The sequence below is a fragment of the Heteronotia binoei genome, chromosome 13 (genome assembly GCF_032191835.1).
Source record: "Heteronotia binoei isolate CCM8104 ecotype False Entrance Well chromosome 13, APGP_CSIRO_Hbin_v1, whole genome shotgun sequence".
NCBI lineage: Eukaryota > Metazoa > Chordata > Lepidosauria > Squamata > Gekkonidae > Heteronotia > Heteronotia binoei.
Window position 1 is genome coordinate 16,058,818 of NC_083235.1, and position 14,552 is coordinate 16,073,369.

General features: G+C 46.7%; 2 protein-coding genes across 4 annotated transcripts in view; one reads left to right on the forward strand and one right to left on the reverse strand.

Moving 5' to 3' along the window:
• Window positions 1-14,552, reverse strand: part of SYN1 (synapsin I) — a 294,037-nt gene that overhangs the window by 62,919 nt on the left and 216,566 nt on the right. The gene's annotated exons all lie outside the window — the stretch shown is intronic.
• TIMP1 (TIMP metallopeptidase inhibitor 1) lies at window positions 1,381-13,829 on the forward strand. Its single transcript, XM_060252376.1, has 6 exons — window positions 1,381-1,677; window positions 2,835-3,008; window positions 6,455-6,552; window positions 10,570-10,684; window positions 11,748-11,869; window positions 13,553-13,829. Exons 2-6 carry the CDS (start codon window positions 2,879-2,881, stop codon window positions 13,739-13,741), a joined length of 654 nt encoding a protein of 217 aa, XP_060108359.1. The 5' UTR covers window positions 1,381-1,677; window positions 2,835-2,878; the 3' UTR covers window positions 13,742-13,829.

Here is a 14,552-nt window from a genome sequence, read left to right on the forward strand (position 1 = left end):
GCAGACTTCTGCAGTTCACAGCCCTCCTTGCCAAACAAAATAAATATTCCAAAGCCTTCAAAGGAAGACTGATCAGATCCAGTGGTTAACATGTGGGACTAAGAACCTAGGAAACTCACGTTTGAATCCCTGCTGTGCCATTGAAGCTCGCTGGGTGACCTTGGGCCAGTCACACATTTTCAGTCTAACCTACCCAACAGGATTGTTGTGATGATAAAATGGGGGAGAGGAGGACAGGAGAACATTATAAGCCACCTTGGGACCCCACTGGGGAGAAAGGCAGGATATAAATGAAGTAAGGAAATAAATATTAAAGAAGAAGAGATTGCATTTATACCCCATCTTTCACTCAGTCTCAGAGCACCCTGTGGGGTGGGGTAGGTGGGGCTGAGAGAGCTCTGAGAGAAGTGTTCTTGACAGAAGAGCTCTGAGAGAACTTGTGACTGCCCCAAGGTCACTCAGCAGCTGTATGGGGAGGCGTGGGTTCTCGTTCTCCAGCTTAGGGTTGGCACGCCTAACCATTATAACAAATAAAGCTTAATTAATTTGCTCAGGTTTCTGAAAATTAATGTTTTTTCTGATGAAAAATTCTGCAGAATTCGAAAACTTGTTCCATCTTAAAACCAGGGGCTGTCCCATAAGCAATACCATCTCACATATAGATTCTGTGGGCGGCCATGTTGGTCTGAAGCAGCAGAACAAAGTTTGAGTCCAGTGACATTTTTAAGACCAACAAAGTTTTATTCAAGGTATAAAACAGGGTAGCCAAACTTGTTTAACATAAGAGCCACAAAGAATAAACATCAGACATTTGGGAGCCACAAGGCAACGGAGGGAGGGAAGAAAGCAAATAGATGGAGGGAGAGAGGGAGGAGGGAGGGAAAGGTGGAAAGAAAGCAGCTTTAACTTTACATTCATTTCCCAAGCCACTGGCTGGGTTGGCTTGGTAAAGTGATTTAAAGAGACAAATGCCTTCTCCAAGCCAGACGATGGGGTGGTGGGGGCTTCAAGAGCCACACAATGTGTGTGAAAGAGCCACAGTTTGGCCACCCCTGGTATAAGCTTTTGTGCGCATGCACACTTCTTCAGATACAGTTATCTTACACATATTTAGCATCTGTGTCATCATGAACAGAGCCACCAACAAGTAAATAAGGGGAAAGTGCAGGGAATCTCATTGTGGAAGGTGAGCAGGAGCAGTCAGGAGTGTAGTACCATAACAGCAGGATGGAGACCTACAAAAAATTCAGTCTGATTCAGTCAGCAGAGTCCTCCTAGGGCGGCCTGTTCAGTAGGTCCACCCTAAGGACATTCTGGGAATTTCACCTCGACACTCTTAAAATTAGCCGCCCACGTCACTTTCCTACAGCTGAGTAATCCAAAACTTCCCACCAAATCCTTCCTTGAAGGCGGCTGCTGTTGCTCGCCCTGCCACCACGTTCTCCCATCTCTTAAGCTGGATTCATCAGGCAACGAACGGGCGGCGCACCCTGGCATGGCTGGCTCCCTGCTTGAAACCACAGGCTGCATCCGTCACGCCCCTTTGGCAGTCAGGACAGGAAAAGCAGGGGGAGTGAAGGGGGAAGCGGGGTGAGCTTTAAATACCAGCCAGATGGAGCTGGGAACTGCAGCCTGAACCGGCCGGGAGACGCTGGAAGCACCACCAAGAACAGCAAGGTGAGCAAAACAAGCTTGTTTTCTTCTTTTGCTGCAAACCGGGCCTCATCCAAACCCCCAGCTCTCACACAGGGGCAGAGCCATAACCACCTCTGAGATGTCAGCCAGTGAACATCGGGGGAAGTTGATAAGGCCTTCCATCTTTTCTCAGTCCTGGTCCCTCTCTTCTTGTTTTGCTCCTTTTTCTAGGCAGTTGCAGAAATTCTTGTTCAGCCAGGTTTTTAAGACCGACTCTTCTCTCAGCATCATTTGCCCTGCTATCTCCCTTTTGATCCAGCATCCCTGGGGAGTCTATATATGAAAAGGAACATCTAACTGCATCCTTTCCTTTCCTTTCCTTTCCTTTCCTTTCCTTTCCTTTCCTTTCCTTTCCTTTCCTTTCCTTTCCTTTCCTTTCCTTTCCTTTCCTTTCCTTTCCTTTCCTTGCCTTGCCTTGCCTTGCCTTGCCTTGCCTTGCCTTGCCTTGCCTTGCCTTGCCATGCCATGCCATGCCATGCCATGCCATGCCATGCCATTCTTTTCTTCATTCGGCCTTCATTTTTTACCCTCTCTCCTCCTTTCAAAGGACCTGAACCCAGGAGTCTTTTTTTCAGCCCAAATGGAAAAGCCCCTGACCCTTTTGATCCCTGCTGAAATAGTCAACCGGTTCCTTCGTTCAGTGTCTTCTAGGGTTGCCAACTCCAGATTGGTAGATTCCTGGAGATTTGAGGAAGTGGTGCAGCTTGGGGTTTGGGAGGGTGTGATGCCAGTGCTAGGGATGCCAACCTCCAGGCAGGACCTGGGGATCCCTTAGAATTACAGCTCATCTCCAGACTACAGAGATCAGTTCCCCTGGAGAAAAGGGATGCTTTGGAGGGTGGACTCCATGGTATTATACCCTACTGTGGTGGTCCCTTCCCTCTGCAGGCTCCATCCCCCAATCTCCAGGAGTTTTCCAACCTGGATCTGGCAACCATACACACCGTCCACCGTCCAAAACAGCCATTTTCTCCAGGGGGACTGATTACTGTCTCCTGGAGATCATTTGTAATGTTGGGAGATCTCCAGGCCTCACCTGGAGGTTGGTAACCTTACTAATGACATTCAGACTCTGCTTCCTGGAACCCCCCCCCCCCAAAAAAACCCCCAAAACATAACATTCTCTTTCTGTCCTCCAGATCACAACTGGGACCCTTCTTCTCTCCTCTTTTCCAATAAGAAAATGAAATCAACAAAGATGTACGGACTCCTAGCAGCCAGCTTCCTCCTCCTCACTCTGCTGGGGGATCCCACCACAGCCTGCTCCTGTGCTCCCAGACACCCCCAGACTGCATACTGCAATGCTGACATTGGTGAGTTTCCATTACATGCAATGACCTCTCTTCTCTGCAGGCTCTGACTTGATCCTTTACATGCCAGACCCTGAAGCACTTTCCAGCAGGGACACATCTGATCCTAGTACAACATTCCTGATACAACCCATTATATTGTGCCCCGAAGTGGCTAAATACTGTTGCTTTCTCATGAAAAGGAAAGGCCTTGATTCTTTCAGTCTGCAGTTTGGACACAAACACTGTATGGAAAGAAACAGGCTATTCAAAAGAGCCAGTTTGGTGTAGTGGTTAAGTGTGCGGACTCTTAACTGGGAGAACCAGGTTTGATTCCGCACTCCTGCACTTGCAGCTGCTGGGATGGCCTTGGGTCAGCCATAGCTCTCGCAGGAGTTGTCCTTGAAACTGCAGCTTCTGGGAGAGCTCTCTCAGCCCCACCCATCTCACAGGGTGTCTGTTGTGGGGGGAGAAGATATAGGAGATTGTAAGCCACTCGGGCTCTCTCATTCAAAGAGAAGGGTGGGGTATAAATCTGCAGTCTTCAGTCTTCTCAAAACAGAAGCTTGCATTTATTTGCAAGCCTCCTTCTTTCAGAATTTCTAACAGCAACTCACATTCAGTTAACCCAACTGAAGTAGTTTTATGTCATTGCAATGCCAATTACATACCAAGAATTACAGAGGTTGGTTGTTTCTTGCAACTATTTAGAATACTTTACTTTGGACCACTTCCCAGCGTGAATGCATAGAATTAGAGAATTGGTGGTTACAGTTGCTTCCGCTTGGGCTATTTGGTCTGGCTTTGGGGCTGATGGGTAGTGGATTTTTTCCTTGCTTCCACACAACATCATAGTTCTCTCATGGCTTTTCCTTGTCCATTCTGTGATCCTTCCAAAACTTGCCTTACTATGATATTGGCAAGACAGCAGCAAAGCCAGGGTGGCTTCTGTGTGGTTGGGAAAGTCAGATCTTTCCCCACCCCTCCCACAATGGCTCTATTCCCCTGCCCCAATTCCCCGTGGTTGCCAATGCCATCTTTCCACACTGCCACTGGTGGGCTTTTCATTCTTTCTTTCAAAATGTAATTGATGAATTGCTGTAGCATTTAACACTATAGCAATCTGTCAATTACCAAGCTTTTAAAAATGAAAAAAAAATCTCCTGGGTGGGTGGGGGGAAGGATGGTTGCAGAAAAGGGTGATTACTGCACTTATACTGGCAGCTGCTGTGTTGAGGGGAAAACGTCTGATAATCAACTCCTCATAGAAAGTACCTATCTCAGCATGCCTCTAACTTATGGAGATAGATCCAGATGGGTAGCCCTGTTAAGTAGGGTTGACAAGTCCCCTGCATTCTGCAGCAGGGACCATAGAGTTTTTCCTCCCAAATGGCTAGAGCGTCTGGGAAAACCATAGAGTTTTCCCGGACATAACTAGAGTCGCCACCACACGATGTTGCCGGGGCAATGGCATCACTTCCAGGTGATGTCATCGCACTGATGATGTAGGGGGAAGTTCCCCCCGCTGGCCAATGTGGGCCAGCAGGTTGGGAACTTCCCGGGCAGGGGAACCCCCATCCAGACTGGGGGCTTGGCAGCCCTACTGTTAAGTCTGTCTGCAGCAACAGACAAGAGCAAGAGTCCAGAAGCACCTTAAAGACTAATAAAATTTGTGGCAGGGGCGCTGCGTGCTGGCCGCTCTAGGAGCTTCTGGGAAAATCTATTATTTTCCCAGATGCGCTAGCAATTTGGAAGGGAAAACTCTATGGTGAAAGCAGAAACCACTTGTAGGAGGAGCTTCCTTACCACAGGAAAGCAGTGCGCCAATTCGCAGTTCCATGGCAGCTTGTGCAAAAACGGAGAGAAGTGCCGGGAGCAAAAGGGCTCTCTACGTGCAACAAGCCTACTGCAAAATCGATCCAAGAGTTCAGGAGCACCTTCAAGACTAACAACATTTGCGGCAGGGGAGGAGCTTTCGTGAGTCACTGCTCACTTCTTCAGCCACTTCTTCTAGCTTATGGATTCAGCATTGCCAAATGCTTTTTCTTAGCAGGGCTCCAGCGCCTTCCACAGGCTCCTAGCTTGCAAAAATTAATCAGGCAAATCTTTTTCTCATTGTTCTATGTTTGCCAAGACTGAAATTTTTGCAGGTCAGAAAGCAGTGGAAAGCAAGGGAGGAATGCCAGAGGAAAAGAAGCTGGCAGCCTTAATGGAAATCTGATCATGCTTCAGAGTATGGAAGTTATCCTCAAAAGTGTTTCCATGCCGTACAATGCTGCTGAAGTGCTTAAAAAATGTTAAACCCTGCAGCGACAATCCTTTAAATATGTTGCACTGCCTCCTGGTGGTGAGGCACATCTAGATAGGAAGAAGGAGCACAAATTCAGTTCCCAGCATTCCAATAATGGACATGGATGGTTGCAGACTCACACCGATATTGCCCTAGGCTTGTTCCAGGTAAAGAGCCCTTTTGTTCCCAGGGCTTGTCTCCGTTTTCACACAAGTTGCCGCAGAGCTGCGAGTCGGCCCACTGCCAGTGCCAGATGAAACCCTTTGGAGGCCCCTAGGTAGTTGAAAACTTGGAGGGCCCCTTGCAAATTATCTCAGCGTCTCCTCCTCACAGCGTCTCCAGTGCCCACCCCACTGCCCCTGCTGCAGGCACCTTCTTTAAAAGCTCCCTTGACAAAACTGCAGAGGAGAGGCAGAGAGAGGCAGACTCGGTGACAACGCTGGCAGCAGCCTCACTAGGCAAGTCGGGCAAAGAGCAGCTCAGTTGCTGGCTGCTTGTGCAGGCTGGGAAGGCTGCAAGCAGGGGGGGGGGGGGAATTGGGGGTGGAGGGAAGCCAGCCCAGGGCCCATAAAGGCATGGAGGCCCATAGGCCAGTGCCTACTTGGCCTCATTGTTAATCCGGCTCTGCCTGCCGCTTTTCCGCAGCAGGCAAGATCCTCTGATAAGCAGTTTCTGCTTGCTACGGAAAAGCGGCGGGCCAACTCGCAGCTCCACGAACAACTTGTGCGAAAACGAAGACAAGGCCCGGGAGCAAAAGGTCTCTCCACTCGGAACAACCCTAGTGCGAAATCGGTCTCATTGTTGATGAGAGGCTGCAACTACGGCCCTTTGTATCAATCCTGAAAAGAGCTACCAGGTTCCATGTTCTTCTCTCTCAACATTCCACAGCCATGCAGATTACAAATTCAGCTGGCATGAATGATTTATATCCAAGGAAAGGAGTTCATTTAGCAGTGTGACTTCATACCCGAGGATCTAACAACAAAGTAGAGTACTTCTACAGTAAAATCTGGCGAGAGCAGTTACAGATTGAAATAAAAAGCTGCAAAAGAGCAAAATCTGGACGGGTATTGCATCTGCAGTCACAGAAATCCATATAATCATTCCTCATTAGTATAATTAAAATCCATTTCAAAGTCAATGGCAAGAAAACAATGTGACACACAATATCTTTTTGCAGTGATCAGAGGAAAATTTATGGGTGTCTCCAAGCAGCCCATGAACATCTCCCTGGGAGAGCCTATCTGGTTGGTGAGCTATGAGTTCAAAGCCATAAAGGTAAGCACTTTGTCCTGTTGGGACACTCCCTCCCCCATGTAATTTGCTATGGCCACTTTCATGAAGGTGTTGGGTGGGGGGGGGGAGGCAGAAATTACATCTTACGTGCTAGTCTTGCTAGAATTGCCACAGTAGCTGCATGAAGAATCTAAACCCTCCTCCTCATCCACAGCTCCTTCCCCACTCTCCATGGATACAATCATTGCTTTAAATGGATTCTTTAAAAAATTCTTTCCATGCTTACTGCCACATGACAGACAGACAGACAGACGGACAGACGGATGGATGGATGGATGGATGGATGGATGGATGGATGGATGGATGGATGGATGGATGGATGGATGGATGGATGTGCTACCAGGGCTTTTTTGTGGCACGAACTCATTTGCATATTAGGCCATGCACCCCTGATTTAGCCAATCTTCCTGGAGCTTACAGCAGGCCCTGAACTAAAAGCCCTGTAAGCTCCAGGAGGATTGGCTACATCAGGGGTGTGTGGCCTAATATGCAAAGGAGTTCCTGCTACAAAAAAGCCCTGTATGCTACTAATTAAATAAATGATGCTATTTTTCTTTATGTACCACACCTTGAAAATGAGATCAGCATCCACAACTCTATCCCCTGGCCATAGCAGATAAAATCTCATGCTGAATATGAGTAAAGGATGCGGGGAAGGGGAAGTAATCATTTTAAAACAATTTGAAATCTTTAAAAATTGCTGGAATTTTAACATTCTCCAATATTAATGGAAATCTGTTTGTATGGCTACCCTTGGTCTATCCTTATGTTCTGGTCCTTTATCTTCTTTTTTAATCCTTCCTTTTAATATATTATATTGGTAGGCTGTACATACTGTTGTAATCCGCCTTGAGCCCACCTGCGGGAAGGGTAGAATAGAAATTAACATAAACCATTTTATATAGCATTTATAATTTTTCCCCTGTGGCTCTGAGAAGGGGACAGGAATTAACTTGACGTTTCTATTATTAATAACACAGCTGCATAAATAATACAATTTAAGCCAATCCCCTCCCAAGAAGGGACCTGTGCAAAAAAAAAAACATTTCAGAATTTATGATCCTAGGGTTACCAATCCCAAAGTGGGGGCAGGGGATCCCCCGGTTTGGAGGTCCTCCCCCTGCTTCAGGGTAATCCGAAAGCGGGGGAGGGGGGATGTTTGCTGGGCGTTCCATTATTCCCTATGGAGACAAATTCCCATAGGGTATAATGGAGAATTGATCTGCTGGTATCTGGGGCTCGTGGGGGGGTTGTTTTTTTTTTAGGTAGAGACATCAAATTGCAGCATAGCATCTGATGCCTCTCCTTAAAACACCCTCCAAATTTCAAAAAGATTGGATCAGGGGGTCCAATTCTATGAGCCCCCAAAGAAGGTGCCCCTATCCATTATTTCCAATGGAGGGAAGGCATTTAAAAGGTTTGCAGTCCCTTTAAATGTGATGGCCGGAACTCCCTTTGGAGTTCAATTATGCTTGTCACACCCTTGCTTCTGTCTCCACCCCCAATGTCTCCTGGCTCCACCCCCAAAGTCCCCAGATATTTCTTGAATTGGTCTTGGCAACCCTATGTGATCCTCAAAGGAAAACAACACCCTATAGAGTTCAGTTGGAATGCTATCACTTTCCATGGCACAGGTTTGGGGTCCTCTTGCATTAAAACAAAAACAAAAAAACCCTCCCTGAGTGGAAAACCAGCAAGTCGGGAAAAGGAGTGGTAGCCCAGTCTTATCTCTTATGTCTGGGGTGTTTTTAACGCTAGGAAGCATTTGAACTTAAGAATTTTGCACTTCCTTTCTTCTTTTCCTCACTGTTCATTCTTGCTGCTCAGATAGCGTTGCCAGGTCTGTGTTGGAAAATGCCTGGAGAGAGCTGGGAGAGGGTGGGGTTTGGGGAGAGGAAGGGCCTCAGCATGGTCCACCCACCCTTCAAAGTAGCCGTTTTTTCCAGGGGAGCTGATCTCTGCCGACTGGAGATCACTTGTAAAAGTGGGAAGTCTCCAGGCCCAACCTTGAGGCAGGCAACTCTAGGAGGGCATTCTAGATCCCTTGGGACTGACACTCCCAACTGAACAGGATGTAGCACCAGTTTCAAATAAGGACAAATGCAACATGGCCTGGAAAATGCAAGCGGCATATTCCACAGTCTTCAAAAATGGTCTTAAAAAACTGTGGTTTTTTTCACCCTTCTCCTCAGCTAAAACTACAAACCACAGCACACATAGACAGAGGAGGACTGAAATCAGGGATCACTGTCTCAACCCCATACCAAAAGCCTGCCATCCAGTAGAAAAGGGGCACCGTGGTGCCCATCAATACCTTTCCTGGTGCCCGCCACTAAGTGTTTTCAGAAACTGGGTGTGGCCAAGTGGGGGTTTTGCCCAGTTAGGCTTCTGATTGGCCTTTGGAGATTTGATTGGCTGTGCAGATTTTTAAAAACATTGCTTTGGTAGCAGCTGCCACCATACCACAAGGATCTTCACTTTGTGACTGAAGATAAGCCATGGCAGCCATTTTGTGGCTGGCTACCAATCCCCAGTTGGGGGCAGGGGATCCCCCAGTTTGGAGGCCCTCTCCCTGCTTCAGGGTTATCAGAAAGTGGAGGGGGGGAGGAAAATGTCTGTTGGACACTCCATTATCCCCTATGGAAATTGGTCTCCATAGGGTATAATGAAAAATCAAGCAGTGGATATCTGGGGTTCGGAGAGGGGGCTGTTTTTTGAGGTAGAGGCACCAAATTTTCAGCATAGCATCTGGTGCCTCTTCTAAAAAACAGCAACCCGAGTTTCAAAAAGATTGGACCAGGGGGTCCAATTCTATGAGCCTCAAAAGAAGGTGCCTCTGTCCTCCATTATTTCCAGTGGAGGGAAGGCATTTAAAAGGAGTGCAATCTCTTTAAATATGATGGTCAGAACTCCCTTGAGAGTTCAACGGTGCTTGTCACATCTTGCTCCTGGCTCCACCCATCTCCTGGCTCCACCCCCAAAGTCCCCAGATATTTTCTAAATCAGACCTGACAACCTTAGGCTGGCTCTGCCTTCTGAAGCATCCATTTTATGGCTGTACTCATCGCACTGTGTCAGAATTCCAAAGGTGCCACAGGCTCAGGAAGGTCAGGAACTCCTGCAGTAGAACAAACAGTGGCAAACAGAACAATCTCTTCCTCCTCTCCTGAAAATACAATGGCCTGAACTGGTCCTCTGATTCTTAAGCAAACTGCAAGTGGACGCTAACATTACTGTCTTCCTGACTGGTGCATTAGAGGGGATTTGCTGCCACCTGGTGGTAACAGAGCAACAGCAGGCCACTTAAGTGAAAGCATGAGGCACTCTGGCATCACAGGTTGGGAGGAGGGGGGGGGCGCCTTGTTTCCTTTGGATGACAGAACTGTGGACAGGAGAAAGGCAAGTAGAGGGAGAATATCTGAAAGGCAACTCATTGGTCAGCTTGCAAGAGCTCAGCCCAGATCCGTCTCCTCTTGTTTATCTTCCGAATTATCATCTGATGTAGATCTCAGACATTTTTTAAGATACGTGGGGATTCTGGCTTGTTCAGCAAGTTTAAAATAAAACTGCAGTCTGGATTCTTCCTTTTTTGTTATTCAGGCTGGTCTCCTATTTTATTAAGCAAATTTATTAAGAACTAAAGTCCCATTGAAATCGGTGGGATTGATTTCTGTGTATTCAAGCTCAGATGTATATCATATCATATCATATTTTTCTGTCTCGGTTATTTTCAAAGCTATTCTCCAATGCCTTTTGAAATATGTAGAGGCAATTGTAATTTGAAAGATAATGATTTCTTGAGCAAGCTTAAGAAAGAACTGAGGCTGGAACTCAGATCTCCCAAAGGTGCACCCTTCACTGAATCTCATAGAGACAAGCTGATGGTAACAAACAACTGCTTCAGCTTGGAATGACCAAAAGCCCTCACCTGAGTCAAAGCCCCCAACAAGAAATCGGCACATTTCCTGATCGTTAAAGTTCAATCTCTTTCTTCCGCAGATGTACAAGGGCCCCGAAGAGATGCAAGATGTTTACTTCCTCAACACCCCTTCCATGGAAAGTGTCTGTGGATATGATCACAAGGCCCATGAGAAAGGAGACTATGTCGTTGCAGGTAAGGAATCTCAGCAGTTGACAGTGAGTACTTATGGCAATTTAGATTTGTGTATCTCACCCTCCTTGTTCCTAACCCAAAGACCAAAAGAGTTGCTCCTAACTCCCCCAACCAAGCAGGACTGGCAACCCCAGAATTGATGGAACGTATACAGAGCAGCTGTTGTATCTAGGAAGGTGGTGAGCTCCCCCTCACTGGCAGTCTTTAAGCCGCAGCTGGACAAACATCCATTAGGAATGCTCTAGTTTGATCCTGCATTGAGCAGGGGATTGAACTAGATGGCCTCTGTGGAGCTTTCCTGAAATAAAGTGAGTCCAGCCAGCTCTGAATCAACCAAGAATTCTTTATTGCAAGAAGACACAGTCACAAACAGCACAGGCACTTCGCTCATATACACTCTGGCCATGGTTAACCATTCCCCCCTAGCAGGCAATAGTTTCTCCTATGGGCTCACTCCAGAATCCTTCATTTACATCTCTTTGTTACAAGTTGTTGCATGCCTAGCATCCTGATTGGCCAGTTCTTGCAGGCTTCAGGATCCTGGTTTGCAAGGAGTGCCTGTCTCGAGCTCAGGCAACAAGAACCCAGCAAGATGCAATACATAATACAGCAAATACATAACACTTCCAACTCTGTGAGTATATGATTCTACCCAGCATACAGGCTTGCCAATTGCCCTTTATGAAAGTGAACTGATCCTTTATTAGCATCCAAATCTGTCTTTTCTTCCAACTTAAAAAGCGATACAGCTTACAGTACATAGGCAGTTCGTTCTAATAAAGCTCAAGTAATGTTCTGACATACATTATTAGTGTGGTCTCACAATGATTCTGAAGCTCTTAAAGCAGAACACCTAGCTTGTTCTACCATAACTTGCAATATACAGATTGATAAAAGCAGCAGGTTTTGAGTTCTGATAAAGGGCAACCAGCAATCAATGATCTACATGCATTATATTTACAAAAGGGGGAAGGAGAGGAATGGATTAAAGGCCCTTCAGCTTTTGCTGCTTGGATGCATGACAGGCTGAGCATCATTTTCTACTTTCTCTTGTCTTTAACAGGAATGATGGAAGATGACAAAATGATGATTACCACTTGCTCCTTTATCCAGCCATGGGCTTCGCTGTCTCCTGCACAGAGGCGAGGCCTGAGTCTGACATACAGCAAAGGATGCAACTGCACGGTGAGGGGCTGCCACCAAGTGATCCTTGCTTCCACAGCCCTGGCGGCAGTATTTAGCGATTGAGCTAAAGCTGCATAGTTGCCAGTTTTGGCAAGCAACTTTCCACATTCCCTTCCCTCCATACTGCTGTTTGAATGACCAGTGAGGACGAAGCGATGGGGAGAACAGCATTGAGCAATGCTGTGATGTTATTTCCATCCAGAAACCCAGAAGTGATGTCACTTCTAGGTTTTTGAGTGGAATGACATTGTGGCACCAGGTACTCTGCTCTGGTAAGACCTCACCTGGAGTATTGTGTTCAGTTTTGGGCACCACATTGGAACGGGTCCAGAGGAGGGTGACAAAAATGGTGAAGGGTCTGGAGACCAAGTTCTATAAGGAAAGGCTGAAGGAGCAGGGAATGTTTAGCCTGGAGAGATGGTTGAAAGGTGATATGATCGCCATCTTCAAGTCCTTGAAGGGCTGTCATATAGAGGATGGTGCGGAATTGTTTTCTGTGGCCCCGGAAGGTAGGGTTGAAATTAAATCAAAAGTGTTTCTGGTTCAACATTAGGAAGAACTTCCTGACTGTTAGAGCAGTTCCTCAGTGGAACAGGCTTCCTCGGGAGGTGGTGGGCTCTCCTTCCTTGGAGTTTTTTAAACAGCAATGCTGGCCATCTGACAGCAATGAAGATCCTGTGAATTTAGGGGGAGGTATTTGTGAGTTTCCTGCATTTTGCAGGGGGTTGGACTGGATGACTCTGGAGGTCCCTTCCAACTCTATGATTCTATGATTCTAAGTAGTGCCAAAAATGACACTCTCCAGTCTACCTCACAGGCTTCCACTAGATCCGGTGTTTGCAGGGAGCATTGCAAGGGGGGAGGACTCAGCAAGAAACATTATCTGCTCACTGAAGAGTCTTGTGGAGCTTGAAAGCTTACATCATTCTACAGTGGCTGGAAATGGTCCCCTAATGGGGGAAAAATACACCCTTAGATAGCTTAGTCATTGGAACCAGTACAATTATTATGAAACATACTGAGAAAAGGAAAGAAATAGGGGTACAAGAGTGAAGTCAGCTGAAAGCTATAGTTGCCTATTCTATGCCAGTGGGGTGGTGGGATAGGGTTGCAGACTAAAGCGGTGCTGCTAGAAAGACGAGGAAAAATGATTTCTGGGAGGGCCCAGAAAGAGACAACTGTGCCACCAGGATGGGGACCTAATTCTTAAGTGGACATATTTTGAATGGATCAAGGAGTGAAGGGTTCACCCACTGGCTTCACCCACTGACTCACTGCCATGGGAGCCCAGGCACAGTAAAGAGACTTTTAATACCCTCCTCCTCAGTGTGCACAGTAACAGAGAGACTGGCAACACTCAGTCCTCAGGCATTGCAGCTGCTCATTACCATTTCCCTTTTTCTTGGAGTGAGCAGCTAAGGAGGTGAAACTCTGACATTGCTTCTGTTGCTGGTGGGGGCAGCGCAGAGGGCCCTTAACTTTGACTACTCAAGTTGACAAAGGTGAATCGTGAGGGAGGTGGGAATCCAAGAACTGTGGGAGGCAGATGGGAAGCCTTGGGGGCAGATTGAGCCCTGTAGCTGCCAGTTAGATAAGCAGCATGTAAGAGAATGGGTTGAACAGAACAGCAGGAAACATCTTCCTTGCCTTGTCCTCATATCCCTGTTGTTCTCTCATTAACAGATACTGCCCTGCATCTCCACCTGCACAATGACCTCTGACTCTCAGTGTCTGTGGACAGATGGAACAATGGCTAAGACATGGGATGGCAACCAGGCCAAACGCTTTGCTTGCTTGCCTCGGTCTGACTCCTCTGGTTTCTGCACCTGGCAATTAATCAGTGCCCAAGGGCGCAATGCCACAAGGCAGTAACGTCTCCAAGGACTCTGATGGGACTGGGTCCTCCCAGTTTCTATGGCTCACCTACCCTGCTTTAACTAAACAACTTCCATTCCACCTACCCTACACTTGTTTGTTCTTCCTTATTCAGAAGTTGTCGGCTCAACAGCAGTGCCCTCTAATGCAGAATACAATTCCTGCAAATCTAGGAGGTCCAACAGTTTATTACACATGAAGAAAAAACTGAATTAATTTTCAGAGTTTTTAACAAAAAATATAGGACAGGATTAGGGGCTTGGGAGCTCCAATAGCTTGGGAGACAGTTTTGGTCGTTCATTGTCTTTTTCTTACCATGAGCATTATCCTAGGCTTTTCTCCCTATGGTTCTATCCACAATGCAAGGATTCTGTGTTTTGCATTCATTACCACAGCAAATGTAGAAGCATTTGCACTGGGAGTTTTCTGCATGTGGTTTCACCATCAGTGAGCTATTTTCCCTGAATTTTTTTTTTACTTCCACACCACTGGAAGGCTTTTTTGAGAGCTTTTTTTTTTAATTTAAAGGGAATTGTTACATCACCATAGCAGTTGTTGTGGGGATTTTTTTTAAAAGCCCTTAAATAGCCCTCCAGTGGCTTGGTAGAGAAAATGGCATCAACTAGGCAAGGAAGGGTGGGACCTTGGAAAATGTGCATCTTCCTGTCCAGATGACACTATGATGGTTTGGACTGCACTTTCCAGATGACACTATGATGGTTTGGCCTGCACTTTCCCCAAAAATGATCAAAGTAAGTTCAAATTCCACATGTACAGAGGCCAGCCGCAGAGAGTACAGAAGCTCTTA

Coding starts and splice junctions, on each gene's coding strand:
- TIMP1 (XM_060252376.1), top strand. CDS start 2,879: ATGAAATCAACAAAGATGTACGGACTCCTAGCAGCCAGCTTCCTCCTC. Junction 6,553..10,569: donor ATGAGTTCAAAGCCATAAAG/GTAAGCACTTTG, acceptor TTTCTTCCGCAG/ATGTACAAGGGCCCCGAAGA. Junction 11,870..13,552: donor GCAAAGGATGCAACTGCACG/GTGAGGGGCTGC, acceptor TCTCATTAACAG/ATACTGCCCTGCATCTCCAC.